This window comes from Amia ocellicauda, chromosome 18 (genome assembly GCF_036373705.1).
Source record: "Amia ocellicauda isolate fAmiCal2 chromosome 18, fAmiCal2.hap1, whole genome shotgun sequence".
Classification (NCBI taxonomy): domain Eukaryota; kingdom Metazoa; phylum Chordata; class Actinopteri; order Amiiformes; family Amiidae; genus Amia; species Amia ocellicauda.
Genome location: NC_089867.1, coordinates 24,981,165 through 24,995,420, shown reverse-complemented (window position 1 = coordinate 24,995,420; position 14,256 = coordinate 24,981,165). Strand labels below are relative to the sequence as shown.

At 44.9% G+C, this 14,256-nt stretch overlaps 1 protein-coding gene across 1 annotated transcript in view; it reads right to left on the bottom strand.

Annotated features, from left to right (window-relative positions):
* Window positions 1-6,670: 6,670 nt before the first annotated feature.
* LOC136713661 (calmodulin-binding transcription activator 1) overlaps window positions 6,671-14,256 on the bottom strand; it is a 318,322-nt gene continuing 310,736 nt past the window's right edge. Inside the window, exons 20-24 of the mRNA XM_066690847.1 lie at window positions 13,389-13,409; window positions 12,564-12,763; window positions 11,964-12,038; window positions 9,418-9,448; window positions 6,671-7,477 (exon numbers count right to left, since the gene is read on the bottom strand). Of these exons, the coding sequence (XP_066546944.1) occupies window positions 7,445-7,477; window positions 9,418-9,448; window positions 11,964-12,038; window positions 12,564-12,763; window positions 13,389-13,409 (360 nt within the window). The 3' untranslated portion in view covers window positions 6,671-7,444. The remainder of the gene's footprint in view (window positions 7,478-9,417; window positions 9,449-11,963; window positions 12,039-12,563; window positions 12,764-13,388; window positions 13,410-14,256) is intronic.

Below are 14,256 nucleotides of genomic sequence, written 5' to 3'. Positions count from 1 at the left end.
GATGCCATTGGTGTAGCTGCGCAGACCTGCGGACATCTGCGCTACAAGAAAACGACCTGTTTGCACACGGGCCTAACAGACACTTACAAGCGTTTTTCTTTTTTCCATTATAACTTTACTAGCCTGCTCTCGTTGAGTATGTTTTTAAAGTTTGAATTTAGTTGCAGTGTTTTCTTATTTCAAAGAAGTTTAGTGTTTATGGCTATCTTCTTAGGGAAAGTAAATGCGTGCATTGCCAACGATATAATGAATATTTTCCGGTTTTATCTGCACCACAGTATTCAGCCATGGCCTCCGTCTCTGCATGCTGCTCTCCCACAGCGCTGCCCACCCGTGATGCGCATGTGACCCGTCCAATCTGCGCTTATTATCAGCGAGGCTAAAAATAAAACATGGTCTGTATCAGTGAAGAGTTTATCCATCACTCAAGCACAAGGGTGTTAGGAAATGGAGGGCAGGGGTGGTGGATGCCTTTCTTTCTCACCCTGGCACCCTCTCTGCCCATAAGTGCTTACTTTACAGTATTCTCCTTCAGGTAGAACTGCCAAAACACAAGTGCCGATCTAATTCACAGAGAAAAACAAAACAAAGCAACCTCATACTATGAGAATTTTCTTCATTTTTTTATTATTTTACAGCAGAAAGAATATAAAGCATTCAGAAAACATCTTCCATATTTTAAGGGCAATTCAAAATGTTTTGCATGGCTTCAGCAGCTGAATTTTCTTTTTTTTTTAACATTTCCATCGATTCAGTGACGCTTTTACATGCACAATTACAAAAATAAAACTTACAAAAGAGAGAGAGAGGGGGAGAGAGAGAGGGGGAACAGGGAGTCGGGGAAATAGAGGGAGAGGACAGGGTGGGAGAGAGAGGGAGAGACAAAAGTGGGGGGAGCGAGAGAGAAGAGAAGAGAGATCTAACACTAATTTTACATGCAAAGTGTTGGGGGCCACCGCCTTGTAAAAGAGCAGGGCCATATCTTTTTTTTTTATCTTTTTCTTTTTTGATTTGGAAATGATGAAAACGTGCAGCTAGGCCAGGGGTTTTATGATATCAATGTCCGTAAACTACTGAACGCCCCGTCTCGCAATACTGGCAATTGCATAAGAGGAAGTCAACTACGTGTGTTCGATTTTTTTTTCTTTTTTAATATATATTTTTTTCTTCTATAGATCTAGAGATCTCCACTCTAAAAAAAAGTTTATTGCTCTGTGTCCATAAGTGGAAAGCCTTGCACTGTGGTTCTCTGCTCCGGTTCCCAACTAACCTCACCTGCTTTGTTTTGGGACGGGGTTCGGGAGGGGAGGAGTGGATGCCTGGTTTGTTTTGGGGATTTTTCTACACCTCTGAGAGTGAAGGATCATCCTGCCTTGGATGACATCCCAGCCGCTCAGAAGAGGAACATAGCACAATGCAAATCTTCGCACATTGTTCGCACAATGCAAATCGTTCGAGAGCGTTGGCAGTTTTACATTTCTGTGCTCAAAAAGTTGGCCAAGTTTGCAACAATACAAAGTAAACCTGATCTATCATATTTGGGCTGTTAAAAAAATAACCAAATTCCCCTCACCCCCTCTGTAATGTTTATTCCACCATACTTGTGATGTAATCATGTTTTAATTATAGAATTGTGTACATTTATTAATGCAATTCTGTATTTCAGCACGAGGTACCTAGAAATCAAGGCACCAGCCACAGAAACACACAATAACAATAATATTGTGTTAAGGGCCACTCACTCCAGACACATGACTGAATTTTACTCAAACTGTGGATATAGGGCATCTCTACCAAACGCACATTTCGAGCTCCAGGTCTCCCCTCCCCTCCGGTCCTTTGGCACCCTCAGCAATACTTCAAAAGGGAGGCGAACTGACTCCTTCAACACGTGGATTTCACTTCGTACTGCGTAACACTAACCCTCCTATGCGTCTAGAAGCGTGTCGGTGTGTGCGTGCGTGCGCTGTGTGTGTCGCATCTCTTCGCTATCATTGGCTCGACCTGTTTTAGGTGTTTGGAAGTTTGGAAGAACACTATCTGGATTGGAGAAAGAAATAATCGTTAAAAAGTCTTACAAAAACTCCTGCTGTTCCCCAAAAGCCTGGCACAAGAATACTGACGTTGGTATCTTTTACTTTAATGTTTCTCTTCTTCTTAACATTATCCCGTCTGCCTTGCATAAGGAACCCTCCGTCTTTCTCGAGATCTGCAGCACATCAAACCTGCGTTCTCCGTTTACAGAACAATAAGTCTTTGAACAAGTCTATCTGTCTACCGATACTAGAGAAATAGGCATGCTTTGGGCGCTGCTCAGACGCCCGGTTATCTAGGTTACCCATGCAAGTGTATAAGACCTTCTCAGTCCCCCAGGCAATATGAAATAGCTGACCCCCTTAACTGCTACCACACAGATGAATGCAAGGCAACAATCGACGGAAATTGTGTGTTAGTGTAATCCTCTCTCTGGTTTTTCCCCAAAAGGGCGGAGAAATCCAATCGGGGAAGCAAAAGAAACACCTTCCAGAGTGTTGAAGGGCGCGATGGCGTTCCGGAACCATCGCGCCACGCGGATCAATGCGGGAGAATCTGAACAGGACAATGGAAACCCAATTGGACGAATTGGAACCCCTGCATGGTTTGTAAAGAGGGGTCTCAACTGATTTCACGTGATGAATCGTCTTTTGATTTTCGCTGTGGGAAGGACACTATAATTTCACCGTTTTTTGTTCTCCTAATACTGCCAGATCCGAATAGATTTTCAGGTTGGCAATGGACGATGTTTGGATTGGACCTTTTTGTATTGTTGGATTTCTTTCTTTTGTTTTTAGTTTCCTTTAAACACGTTGCATGCGTCGTCGCTGTATGGATATGGCAAGGTACTCTCTACGTAAACGCTTTCGGGAAAGGGTTTACGTATCAAGCCTCTGCAATGGACCACAATAGAACATAAAAAAGTTACAAAATCAAGGAAAGAAGAGGCAGGAGAAGGAGAAGAAGAAGAAGAAGAAAGATAAGGAAAACAAAGTCATTCTTCACGTAACCCTCCCGGAGAACAGAAGAAACGTACCATGTACAGAGAAAGAAAAAAGAAAGAACGGAAAGAAACGAAACAAAGAAATGCGGGATTGCTCTCTTCCCCGTGCGATCCCGCAGATACAGCTGGTATATCCGTTTTCACCGTCACTGACAGCACATTCGTTTACACCCCGTTCCCACAACTCCGCTTTCCACCGCAGCTCGGCAATCCCTTCTCAACACCAGGGCAACGCTGACATCCCCGCTCAATACCTCCGTTTTCCATTTGTTTCACCATCATCAGTCACATTTTAGCCCCGATTCCTCTCATATTACCAACCTCGGCCTCACTGTCAAGCACGCACTGGGGTCAGAACTGCGGCCCAGCTGCCTGCGGTTGAACCCTCATGCCGATGCACGGCGGTGAATTTGCTCTGTTTGCGCTCTCGTACGTGCTTTATTCAGGGGGTCATTTTTTCCCCAAGAGACCACTGCGACCTCTGGACGACCCCAGCCCTTCTCCCCCCCCTACTGACACCAGAGTGTGCGGTATTTAATTTTTTTAGGCAATCGTAGACTCGCTGTAGTGCCACCCCTCCCAGCCTCCATTGCGACAGGCTGCCAGTTTTTAGCACCTCAGAAACGTTGTGACAAATCCTTCTACAGGGCCGTCCTGTTAACCGGGGCAGATCCTGGTCAACTCAACCCAGGCCCCCCCCGTGAGCGTCGCTGAGTGTTGCCTTGGTCTTTTGAAAAGGGCTACCGGCTGGTAAAAGCCCGAAGAGATAACAGCCTTGGACAGGTGGGAACCCCAGCCCACGGTTTGGATGCAGTGTGGAAACTCTGGAGAGGGTTAGGGTTTTGTGTTTTTATCTTATAACCAAGCCAGCCTCCTCTTTCCTCTTTCCCTTCCTCTGTACTGTAGCACCATTCTTTGTGAAGCTGCAATGCAAATTAACTTTCCAGATAAATAATTATGCCACAAACTTTTATTTTTCCCCCTCAGATATTGTTCTATTCATTTATTGTTTTTACTTAACCTATTCATACAAAATCTTGTTTTTAACCAAGGGTTCCAGTTACTAAATGACTGTGCCCGTACTGAATGACATTTTCTGTCTCCGCTACAGGACTGCGTAGCTGCAGAACAATGGCACTTGTTGACGCAGTCTTGGCCTGTGCGCCCCTGTCTGGACTCTCAGGGCCTTACCCACTGTGGAATCTGTTTTCTTCACTCTAAATGAGTCACTCTAAGCTGACTCCTCCATGTAATTGGAGAATGAACTACATCCCCAGATGACCTTAAGAGCCTGTTCTGCTACGTCAAACCTATCGTCGGCGGCCGATTTCATCCCATTTAAGCCTGTGCCATTCACACAGCGGCCTCCTTCTATATCTGATGCCTGTTTTGCCTGTGTGATTAGTCATCCCCGGGTCTGACTGGGATAACTCCAGGCTCAACGTCTTAACAGAATGAGAAGGGCTACACATCACATCAACTGGAGGCGGAGGAAAAGATCCCGGCCTTAATTAAAGTAGGACTATTATCTGATCAAGATCTTGTGCGCTCTTATCAGTGCTACCCTACCCTGACCACTCACTAAAAAGCCAGAAAAACAGTAAGAGGCAACTGCTAGGAGCACCAGGCGAACTCACGTTTTGGGGGGCTCATAAAGTGTCGTCCCCCTCTTTAGAGAAAGAGGCGAGCATTGACACGGAGACAGCCAGTGAGATCTGCTTCTGACCAGAGTGGCGTCTGCATGAACACCGCCACGAACTCCCGCCGCGTTCGGGGAACACTTACACACACCCTGGGCACTGCCGGAGATTGAAGATATATGTGAAAATGTGGAGGGCTGGAGTTCCCTGGGTCCAAGACTGCTATTTACAGCACCCGTTATAGAGAAATACCACAACACCACAACCCCTTGTCACCCACCCACCCGCCATCGCAACTTTCTGGTTACGGATTTGAAAGAAATCTCTCCTGATGGTTGTTATGTGTGTGTGCGTGTGTGAGAGAGTGTTCCTGTCTTTTTGTGCATGTGATTCTTCCTTTATTGATTTGTTTTTGTGTCTCGTGCAATAGCATACACGTCCGTCTGTCCGTCCGTGTCTGTTTTGTCGTGTTTGTCGTGGGTTTTTTAACACCAATGAAAATGGATGAGAAACGGAAGAGACTCTTCTGTCGAAAGGCCTCCTTCCTCTGCACTGTGTGTGAATTGCTCTGGTGTGTTTATTCATTGGTTGGTAGTGGTGTGACTTTTCGTTCATGGTATTAATGCTAGTATATTTTTCTCTTATGATTATCTGCTCTGCAAAGATTATAACGTAATTCTCTTGTTAAGCAATATAGCATTCACATTACTTGGCACCATTGGCAAAAAAGAGTAAATTCTTGGTAGCCCAAAACAAAAATGTAAACATAACCTTTTTTGTCTTCAGTAAGATAATTTTGCCTTTTTTTTTTCCTAACTCTAAATACAGTTTTTTTGCAATAAGGTCATGCTTTAGCAAAATGCTCTTTTAAAGAACATTTAAAATAAAATACTCTTATAGTGAAATATTTTTTTGTAATCATTTTACAGACCATAGCCACTAATGCTGTATTTTTTTTTTTTATCTTTGTTTGTTCATGTCTTTAATTTTCATGCACATAGCTCTTTTTTTGTCCCAGATATTTACAATATGTACAAACAATACAACCATTCTTCTTGGGCATTCAAACAAAACTATACAAATATTCTTTTTTTTGTCGCTAACCATGTTATTGTCCCATTTTTTATGAATAAAATAATATATATTTTTTTTAAATACAATCCCCTTCGGATAAATGTTTATCTCCACGTACCGTCTACCTTCTTTATATACAGAAACCGCTCAATAGTCAAAAATATGGATTTGTCTTTCCCCCTGTTTAGGGACTAGCATAGGGGCCCCACTAGAGGCCCCTATTAAGTCAAGGCAATGTTTGTGATCTTCCCTTCAAAAGCCTTTCACAGCTTCTGAAGTTCATTTAAAACATAAGAACGATAACCATCCATATCATAATCAAAACGACACAAAAAGAAAAACGAGAACTAGAGAAACAAAACAAAAGCTCACAGAAACGCTACGAATAAAAAATAAAAACTCCTCACTTTCCATTTTCAAAAACAATGAAATAAGGCGAATTCAAAAATAGTAACAAACCAAAACATAAAAAATAATGATCATTATATTAATAATAAATAAAGTGCTGGGTATGAGTGGGGGGGAGGGGGGGCGGTTGGAACATGGGTGACGCCACAATATTTTAACGCACATAAAAAAACAAAACCTAATTTTCAAAAGCACGCAAGAGACATCGTTTTTTCTGCCCACACACATGCATTTTTTTTTTCTTAGTTTTGATTTTGTACTAATAGAATTAATTCAACAACACAGGACTCACAGAAGGCAGGCTAGCGGTAAAAAAAAATGAAATAAAAAATTAATAATGAGGTGGATGAAACCATAATACTAAAAACAACAGCTTCAAAAACAAAAAACATTGATTTTGCCATAAAAAAACAACAAGGGCAAACCCTATTCTTGGATTTGACCCCGCCTCCCACCCACCCCCAAAACAAAACCAATCAAGATCATCTGTTCGATAGGCCCCACCCATCTGTGCCCACGCCCCGCCTACATTCATATACAGCCCCACCCCTTTCTGATTGACTGACAGGGACGAGGGCCAAATAACAGTAAATTAAGATGTTTGATTATGGTGCGTTTGCCTGGGAGTGTACGGGAGTGTGCGTGGTTATAAAAAGCGTGAATATACGCCAACTATTTTTGGTTCATGTCTTCTTTTTTTTCCTCTTCAAATCAGTCACTTTTTGCAAAACCATAAAATGATCATCAGAAGCAGGTCCCAATATGATTTCCCGCACCAATTCCATATTTTCAGTGACCTTCCACCTTTGAGCTTCTCTATCCCCTCTCCAGCTCTCTCCAGGGACCACGAGGACCCCAGTTCAGGATTATATATATATATATATAATTTTTTTTTTTTGCTCCCGAAAAAAAAAGAAAAGAAAAATCAATCCATGAAAAAGTGCAAAAAATGCCATGAAGATAAATGTTTGTTTTTTTCTTTCCTTCATTTGTAGAGTTTAAAATTCCGCGGGACTTGGCCACGTTCCCCCGAAAAGAAAAAACAAAAGAAAGGAATAAGAAAGGAAAAAAAATAACACTGTTTTAAGTCGCAAGAGTAGAATCCGTTGAGGCTACCGTAGTGACAACCGCAGTGTGTTCATTGAATTCATTTTGTTTTGTTTTTCCCTTTGTTTTGAGTGTTTGTTTGTTTTTTTTCCTCTCGTAAAATGTCTCTGGTATAAACGGAAAAGAAAAAAGTCTGGAAAAGTGATGTCACATCGTGAGGGGGCTCTTCGGCAAGGTCTCATGTTCCCTGTCCTTTTTCAATTCTTTCACTCTGGAAAACAAAATGGAGACAAGGCAACATGAAGGTAACAGACACATACGGCGGCCTCATGCACACAGCTCTCGCACTTTTCACTACCGACAAAACAAGCTGGGATCCACAGGCGCCCTCATCCCACTGAAACCGAGGGCAATGGGGTGGTCTGGAACGACACATCTGTCCTTGACTAGTGTCACTTTGTTATTGCCCATCAGCTCTCCAGCGTCGTTTACATCTGCTTTAACATAAAGTCCACTTTTTTAAATGGAGAAATATCTAGAACCAAAGAGCCGCAATACGTACACAGCCCGAAAACTGCGATTTTAATTTCCAAATTTCTCCATACAATAAGTGGGTGCTCTGAGACCGGGATCGCTGGGTTTGTAGGTTGTGAGATGGAGCTGGCGTCTGTGAACGGGTTAAAGGATGATCAGCTGGGATTGAGCATTGGACAATACGTGCAACGCTAATCCTAAACTGAGACTGTGGACGCGCTCTTTGTGTTTATTTCCATTGATCGGTGTGGACAAAATGTATACGGGAGATGATGTAAGGAGGCCGGTCTGCCTTATAAATGGCTTAAAAAAGGAAAGGGAATAGTGATGTAGGAAACGCCAACAAAAATATCAAGCCCTGAAATAAAAAAATCTTGTTTTTTCATGGGGGACCTGGAACTGTACCCAGGGGAACCCCATCCTGGACAGGAAGTGAGAATCCAGGACGAGCCTTTTCCTGTAGGACAAGACCAATGGCCAGCTTTACTGCAGACGCTGAGGAATAGCAGCTCAGAGTGTCTGGAACGCGGCGCCTGTGGCAGTTTAAACGATGACGGTGGGGGGGATTGCAGTGGTGATGTCTCTGTAGGGCACAAGCTGATGCCTCGTCGTAGTGGCAGCAACCTCTGCGTTCCTGCTTTTTGTTAATGAATTCTGAAACTATTTAATTGCTAAAAAGATGTATTTTTATGTTTTACGGCTATTGTTTCTTTACATAACTGTTGCTGAAAATATAGATTCTTCCAACGCCCATCCCAGTGCATTGAAGTGTCTTACCTGGCTTCCAGCAATGAACCAGGATGCACGTTGGTATACCTGAGCTACACCAGACTGCCCTGGCTGTAATGGAGCAGTCTGCACACCTCCTGCCACCAGGGGCATCTGTTTGTCTTAGTGGATCAATAAGAGGCCCATTGGCACTTGATCTGGGTCATTGGCGATGGGGGAAACAAGGGCCCTGATCGGCTGAGCCTGGCCTTTCTCTCTGCACATTGTACAGTCAGTGTGTGCCCCCTCAGATCACCAGTCCCACTGCGGCCCCCCCACCTCTACAGCGTGAGGCCTGTACAGATCGAACGGTGTAGAAAAGAAAAGCAGAAGCCATGAGGGAAGGAGCTGTTCCCCTTCCCGCTGCCCGCCAGGCAAAACAATAAAGGAAACAGGCAGCCAGGTGGGGGGGAAAAAACATCCTGCCCACACAGGAAGTGACATCATTCTGAGCATGCCTAGAAGTAAAGAAGCAAGGCCCCTATTCGTCAACCAATCATGCAACAAGGTAAAAATAAATCATCCAACAACTCTGTTTCTTTAAATATGCATTTAAGGAAATAAACTGTTGTAAACAAAACAAGAGAGAGAAACTAAAGAACAGAAAAATAATCAAATGAAAATAACTTGAAAACAAAAACCATAAGGAGGTGCTTTGGTTAGTGTGGTTGTGTCACTGTCATTCGTGTACTGTGGTTAGTTAACTATCGCCGCTGCTCTCAATCAGGTCTCAGTCCACCAGTGGTTCCAGTCCGCAGCCGTCATGCAAGCAGGCATCAAGCAACAGTGAAGGAAGAAAGGGAGAGGAACAGAGGGAAGAATGGAGGTAGAGAGAGAGAGAGGAAGACAGAGAGAGAGAGAGAGAGAGAGAGAGAGATGCAGGAACTAAGTTGCTAAGGCTGCACTCACCCGCTTGAACAGTCTATGGTCCATCAAGGGGCTTCGCATTGACAGCAAAACAACACCAGACAGCTATTAGCACAGGAGGAGGTGGAGGGGAGGGCGAGATACAGGGTGGGGGGGACTCTACCTCTTCCCTACAGAGATGGCCGGTGGCGACGGTGAGAGGCCAGCTGGGCGTCGGGCAAATCTAAACTGCAAACTCACCAGCTCCCTCAGTGAAGAGACGGCACTCAAATGGACGCACAATGGAAAGCCCATGAAAGCAGACAAAGTCACGTGAAACAGAACGGCGATCTGGAATCCCCATCCAGGATTCGAGGGTTCAATTACTCCTGGGTCCATGCAAAATACTTCGGTACAGTGAGGGAAAAAGTATTTGATCCCCTGCTGATTTTGTACGTTTGCTCACTGACAAAGAAATGATCAGTCTATAATTTTAATGGTAGGTGTATTTTAACAGTGAGAGACAGAATAACAACACAAAAATCCAGAAAAACGCATTTCAAAAAAGTTATACATTGATTTGCATGTTAATGAGGGAAATAAGTATTTGACCTCTTCGACTTAGTACTTGGTGGCAAAACCCTTGCTGGCAATCACAGAGGTCAGACGTTTCTTGTAGTTGGCCACCAGGTTTGCACTCATCTCAGGAGGGATTTTGTCCCACTCCTCTTTGCAGATCCTCTCCAAGTCATTAAGGTTTCGAGGCTGACGTTTGGCAACTCGAACCTTCAGCTCCCTCCACAGATTTTCTATGGGATTAAGGTCTGGAGACTGGCTAGGCCACTCCAGGACCTTAATGTGCTTCTTCTTGAGCCACTCCTTTGTTGCCTTGGCTGTGTGTTTTGGGTCATTGTCATGCTGGAATACCCATCCACGACCCATTTTCAATGCCCTGGCTGAGGGAAGGAGGTTCTCACCCAAGATTTGACGGTACATGGCCCCGTCCATCGTCCCTTTGATGCGGTGCAGTTGTCCTGTCCCCTTAGCAGAAAAACACCCCCAAAGCATAATGTTTCCACCTCCATGTTTGATGGTGGGGATGGTGTTCTTGGGGTCATTCCTCCTCCTCCAAACATGGCGAGTTGAGTTGATGCCAAAGAGCTCGATTTTGGTCTCATCTGACCACAACACTTTCACCCAGTTCTCCTCTGAATCATTCAGATGTTCACTGGCAAACTTCAGACGGGCCTGTACATGTGCTTTCTTGAGCAGGGGGACCTTGCGGGCGCTGCAGGATTTCAGTCCTTCACGGCGTAGTGTGTTACCAATTGTTTTCTTGGTGACTATGGTCCCAGCTGCCTTGAGATCATTAACAAGATCGTCCCGTGTAGTTCTGGGCTGATTCCTCACTGTTCTCATGATCATTGAAACTCCACGAGGTGAGATATTGCATGGAGCCCCTGACCGAGGGAGACTGACAGTTATTTTGTGTTTCTTCCATTTGCGAATAATCGCACCAACTGTTGTCACCTTCTCACCAAGCTGCTTGGCGATGGTCTTGTAGCCCATTCCAGCCTTGTGTAGGTCTACAATCTTGTCCCTGACATCCTTGGACAGCTCTTTGGTCTTGGCCATGGTGGAGAGTTTGGAATCTGATTGATTGATTGTTTCTGTGGACAGGTGTCTTTTATACAGGTAACGAGCTGAGATTAGGAGAGTCCCTTTAAGAGAGTGCTCCTAATCTCAGCTCGTTACCTGTATAAAAGACACCTGGGAGCCAGAAATCTTGCTGATTGATAGGGGATCAAATACTTATTTCCCTCATTAACATGCAAATCAATTTATAACTTTTTTTAAATGCGTTTTTTGTTGTTATTCTCTCACTGTTAAAATACACCTACCATTAAAATTATAGACTGATCATTTCTTTGTCAGTGGGCAAATGTACAAAATCAGCAGGAGATCAAATACTTTTCCCCCCCCACTGTACACGCACAGATCCATCTTCTCGAGGGGTTACTGTTTTCCACAGGAAGTTGAAGGGTTAAGGCCTCTACAGCATTAAACGCCGGCAAATAAATTAAACCAATTAATCAAATCCGTCTTCTGTCACATCTACATCTCCGTGACATTGAAATAACTGATTTAAATCACATGAAAAGCGGTCACGTATAAACGGTAAGGAGAAGCAATCTGATCAAGGTGTGTAAGAGCTTTTAAGGGACCCTTATATATTCGTTTTCTGGAATCACAGATGTTTCAGGTGACATTGTTTAAAAAAAAATGACGAAGACTTTCTGCTACTGGGCATCTGTTCAAGGTGTATTGACGATGGGACTATTGAACAGAGAGATGGGGGCGACTCGGGACGAGGGCAGGGACCCCCACTGCGTTCCGTCATCGGAGACAACAGCCAAAGTAAACGAGAATTCAGAAATAGGAATATGCAGGTGGATGACTCTGTGCCTGCCCCCCACCCCCCACACCGGCACGTCTCGTGTCTGTGTCTGAGTCCCACTGTCATCTGGGGACGGGGGTGCGGACAGGAGGGAGGGGGCAGGGGAGGGTGTTGTGGCGGCCGGGGGCCTGCGGGGGGGGCGAGGGCTCACCTGTGGCGGCAGCGGCGCAGAAACCTCATGATCTTGCGCGCAGCCTGGTCCTGCTTCTTGGTGAGCAGACTACTTCTGGAACAGACACACAGGGTGCGAGTCAGGCTGGGCGCTCTGCACACCCGGGCTGTGTTTCCGCATCCTAACCCCTGAACCCACTAAAGACGCTTCATTAGAAAGCCCTGCTCCTGCTTCTACAATTCTGCTGCTGGAACACTTAAACACTTACAACGAGATCCTACGGCCTTATCCAAGTCTGTCTTACATTTCTTAACGCAAAAATAAATCACTATATCACTTCTGTGTATCAAACATACTCATATTTGCTGACTTCCTAAGGACACATTACAGATTACATACATTTCTGTAGACATACAGTGTTGTAGTGTTAACTCTTGTCATAGTTTAGCGCAGACACTGCACCTGAGTCTGTGCCGTACTGTGTGTGTGTGCTGTACTGTGTGTGTGTCGTACTGTGTGTGTGTGTGTGTCGTACTGTGTGTGTGTGCCGTACTGTGCGTGTGCGCTGTACTGTGTGTGTCATACTGTGTGTGTGTTGTACTGTGTGTGTGTGTGTGCCGTACTGTGTGTGTGCTGTACCTGAGTCTGTGCTGGACAAGCGCTGCGGCTGTGGCTCGGCGGTGGGGCCTCAGCCGGCCGAACTCCTTGTAGCTGCGGTAGTATTGCTGGATGAGCACGGCGGCACGCCGGCTCTGCTGGAACTTCTTCTGCTCGTGGTAGCTGCGGAATTTACTCTGGATAAGGATGGCGGCCTGCGTCATCTTCTTATAAAGTGCATACTGCCGGGGCACAGGAGGCACAGCGTTACCAGAGTGGCTCACCGCAGGGAGCGCTGCGTTTCTGATCAAGCAGGGTGACGTTTCATTGCTTTATTGTTTATGTTTTACTTATCAAACCATTTCAGTCACTCGTATTTTCATGATCTCTGCCGTCTCTGAACCGATATTTGAGGAGACGTTGGGTACGTATTAGGAATTAAATTTGGCAACATTAGATGGTTATGGTGACAAATACAGTGGCCTTGGTATCACTCCGGACAATCCCATGCATCCTCCACAAGCCACTGCGTCGGGGGTCCTTCCCTGCATGGACATATTGCATTATCTGACTTGAACGTGTTGTTTTAATAGAGGAGGGCATATTGAGCTTGTTTTGTATTGTGGGCTGTTCTTCCCATGTGTACTGGCACATCTGGTAAATAAATAATGAGTTATTTACAGATTGTTTTAATTTCACGAGTAACTGAAATGGTTTGATAAATACCAAGAAAAATCTAAAACAAATTCACCCTGTTTGTATTGTGTGTGTTTTTTTTATAAAGACACTCTCACTGCCTCCAGGGGCAGCATATCGACTTGGGGACGAGCATTTCAACACAATGAACACACAATAAAGCCACATTACCTTCAAGGCTATCCATGTAAGCTTGCAAAGGAGAGAGGAGATATTCAGGACAATGGCAAACAGACAAGCACGGCGAGTTACAGGCTCGTACGGCGGCCTATAGGAGGGTACCGGGCTTTTCACTAACACCCTGGCTATGAATTCGGAAGGAAGTGTGTGAAGGTATTATGATGATTATTTACATACTTTATGAATGGAGTGTATGACCAAAATATAACCCGATCCATCTCCCTTTTCTGTTGTTTGTGCACCACGAGAGTCAGAGAGAAAAAAACCATGACATATAAAAGCCACGGCCCCATGCCTCGGCCAGGATGTGACTGCGACTCCCCATGTGTGACATCACAGGCGGGGACCTCAGCCCCTATTGAACAGGTGCACACTCCCTACCTCCGCCCCCCCACAGGACGAGCTAATTACTGGCACCAGATGGGGCCCCCCCACTTGCCAACTGAGCCGTGGCCGTGCAGGGCGAGAGCACAGTGGATTCGCACGAACTGCAGTGTCTGTATCGTTTTTTTTAATACTAATCCGATTTCGAGGAAAAGCATGTTGGTCGTTTGGTAGCAGATATTTATTCTTGCCTCCGAGATCAATAGCATGGACAGTGCGATTGCAACAGCGTCAACGAATCATTTCCCAGTCGAGATATGCAAACAGGAAGTATAACACGGTCACACAGGAACAACCACGCGCTCTTGCAGGGGTGAAAGGTCAAACTGGCATCCTTATAAACAGATGCAACATGCTGTAACAGTGTAGTAGACCCAGTTGTGTTGCATTGAGAAGGGTTCTCACATCGACAATGAGATGCTGAGATACAATGGCCCCCCAAAAGCCCAGGGATCTGAACCACCACTTACGTCTT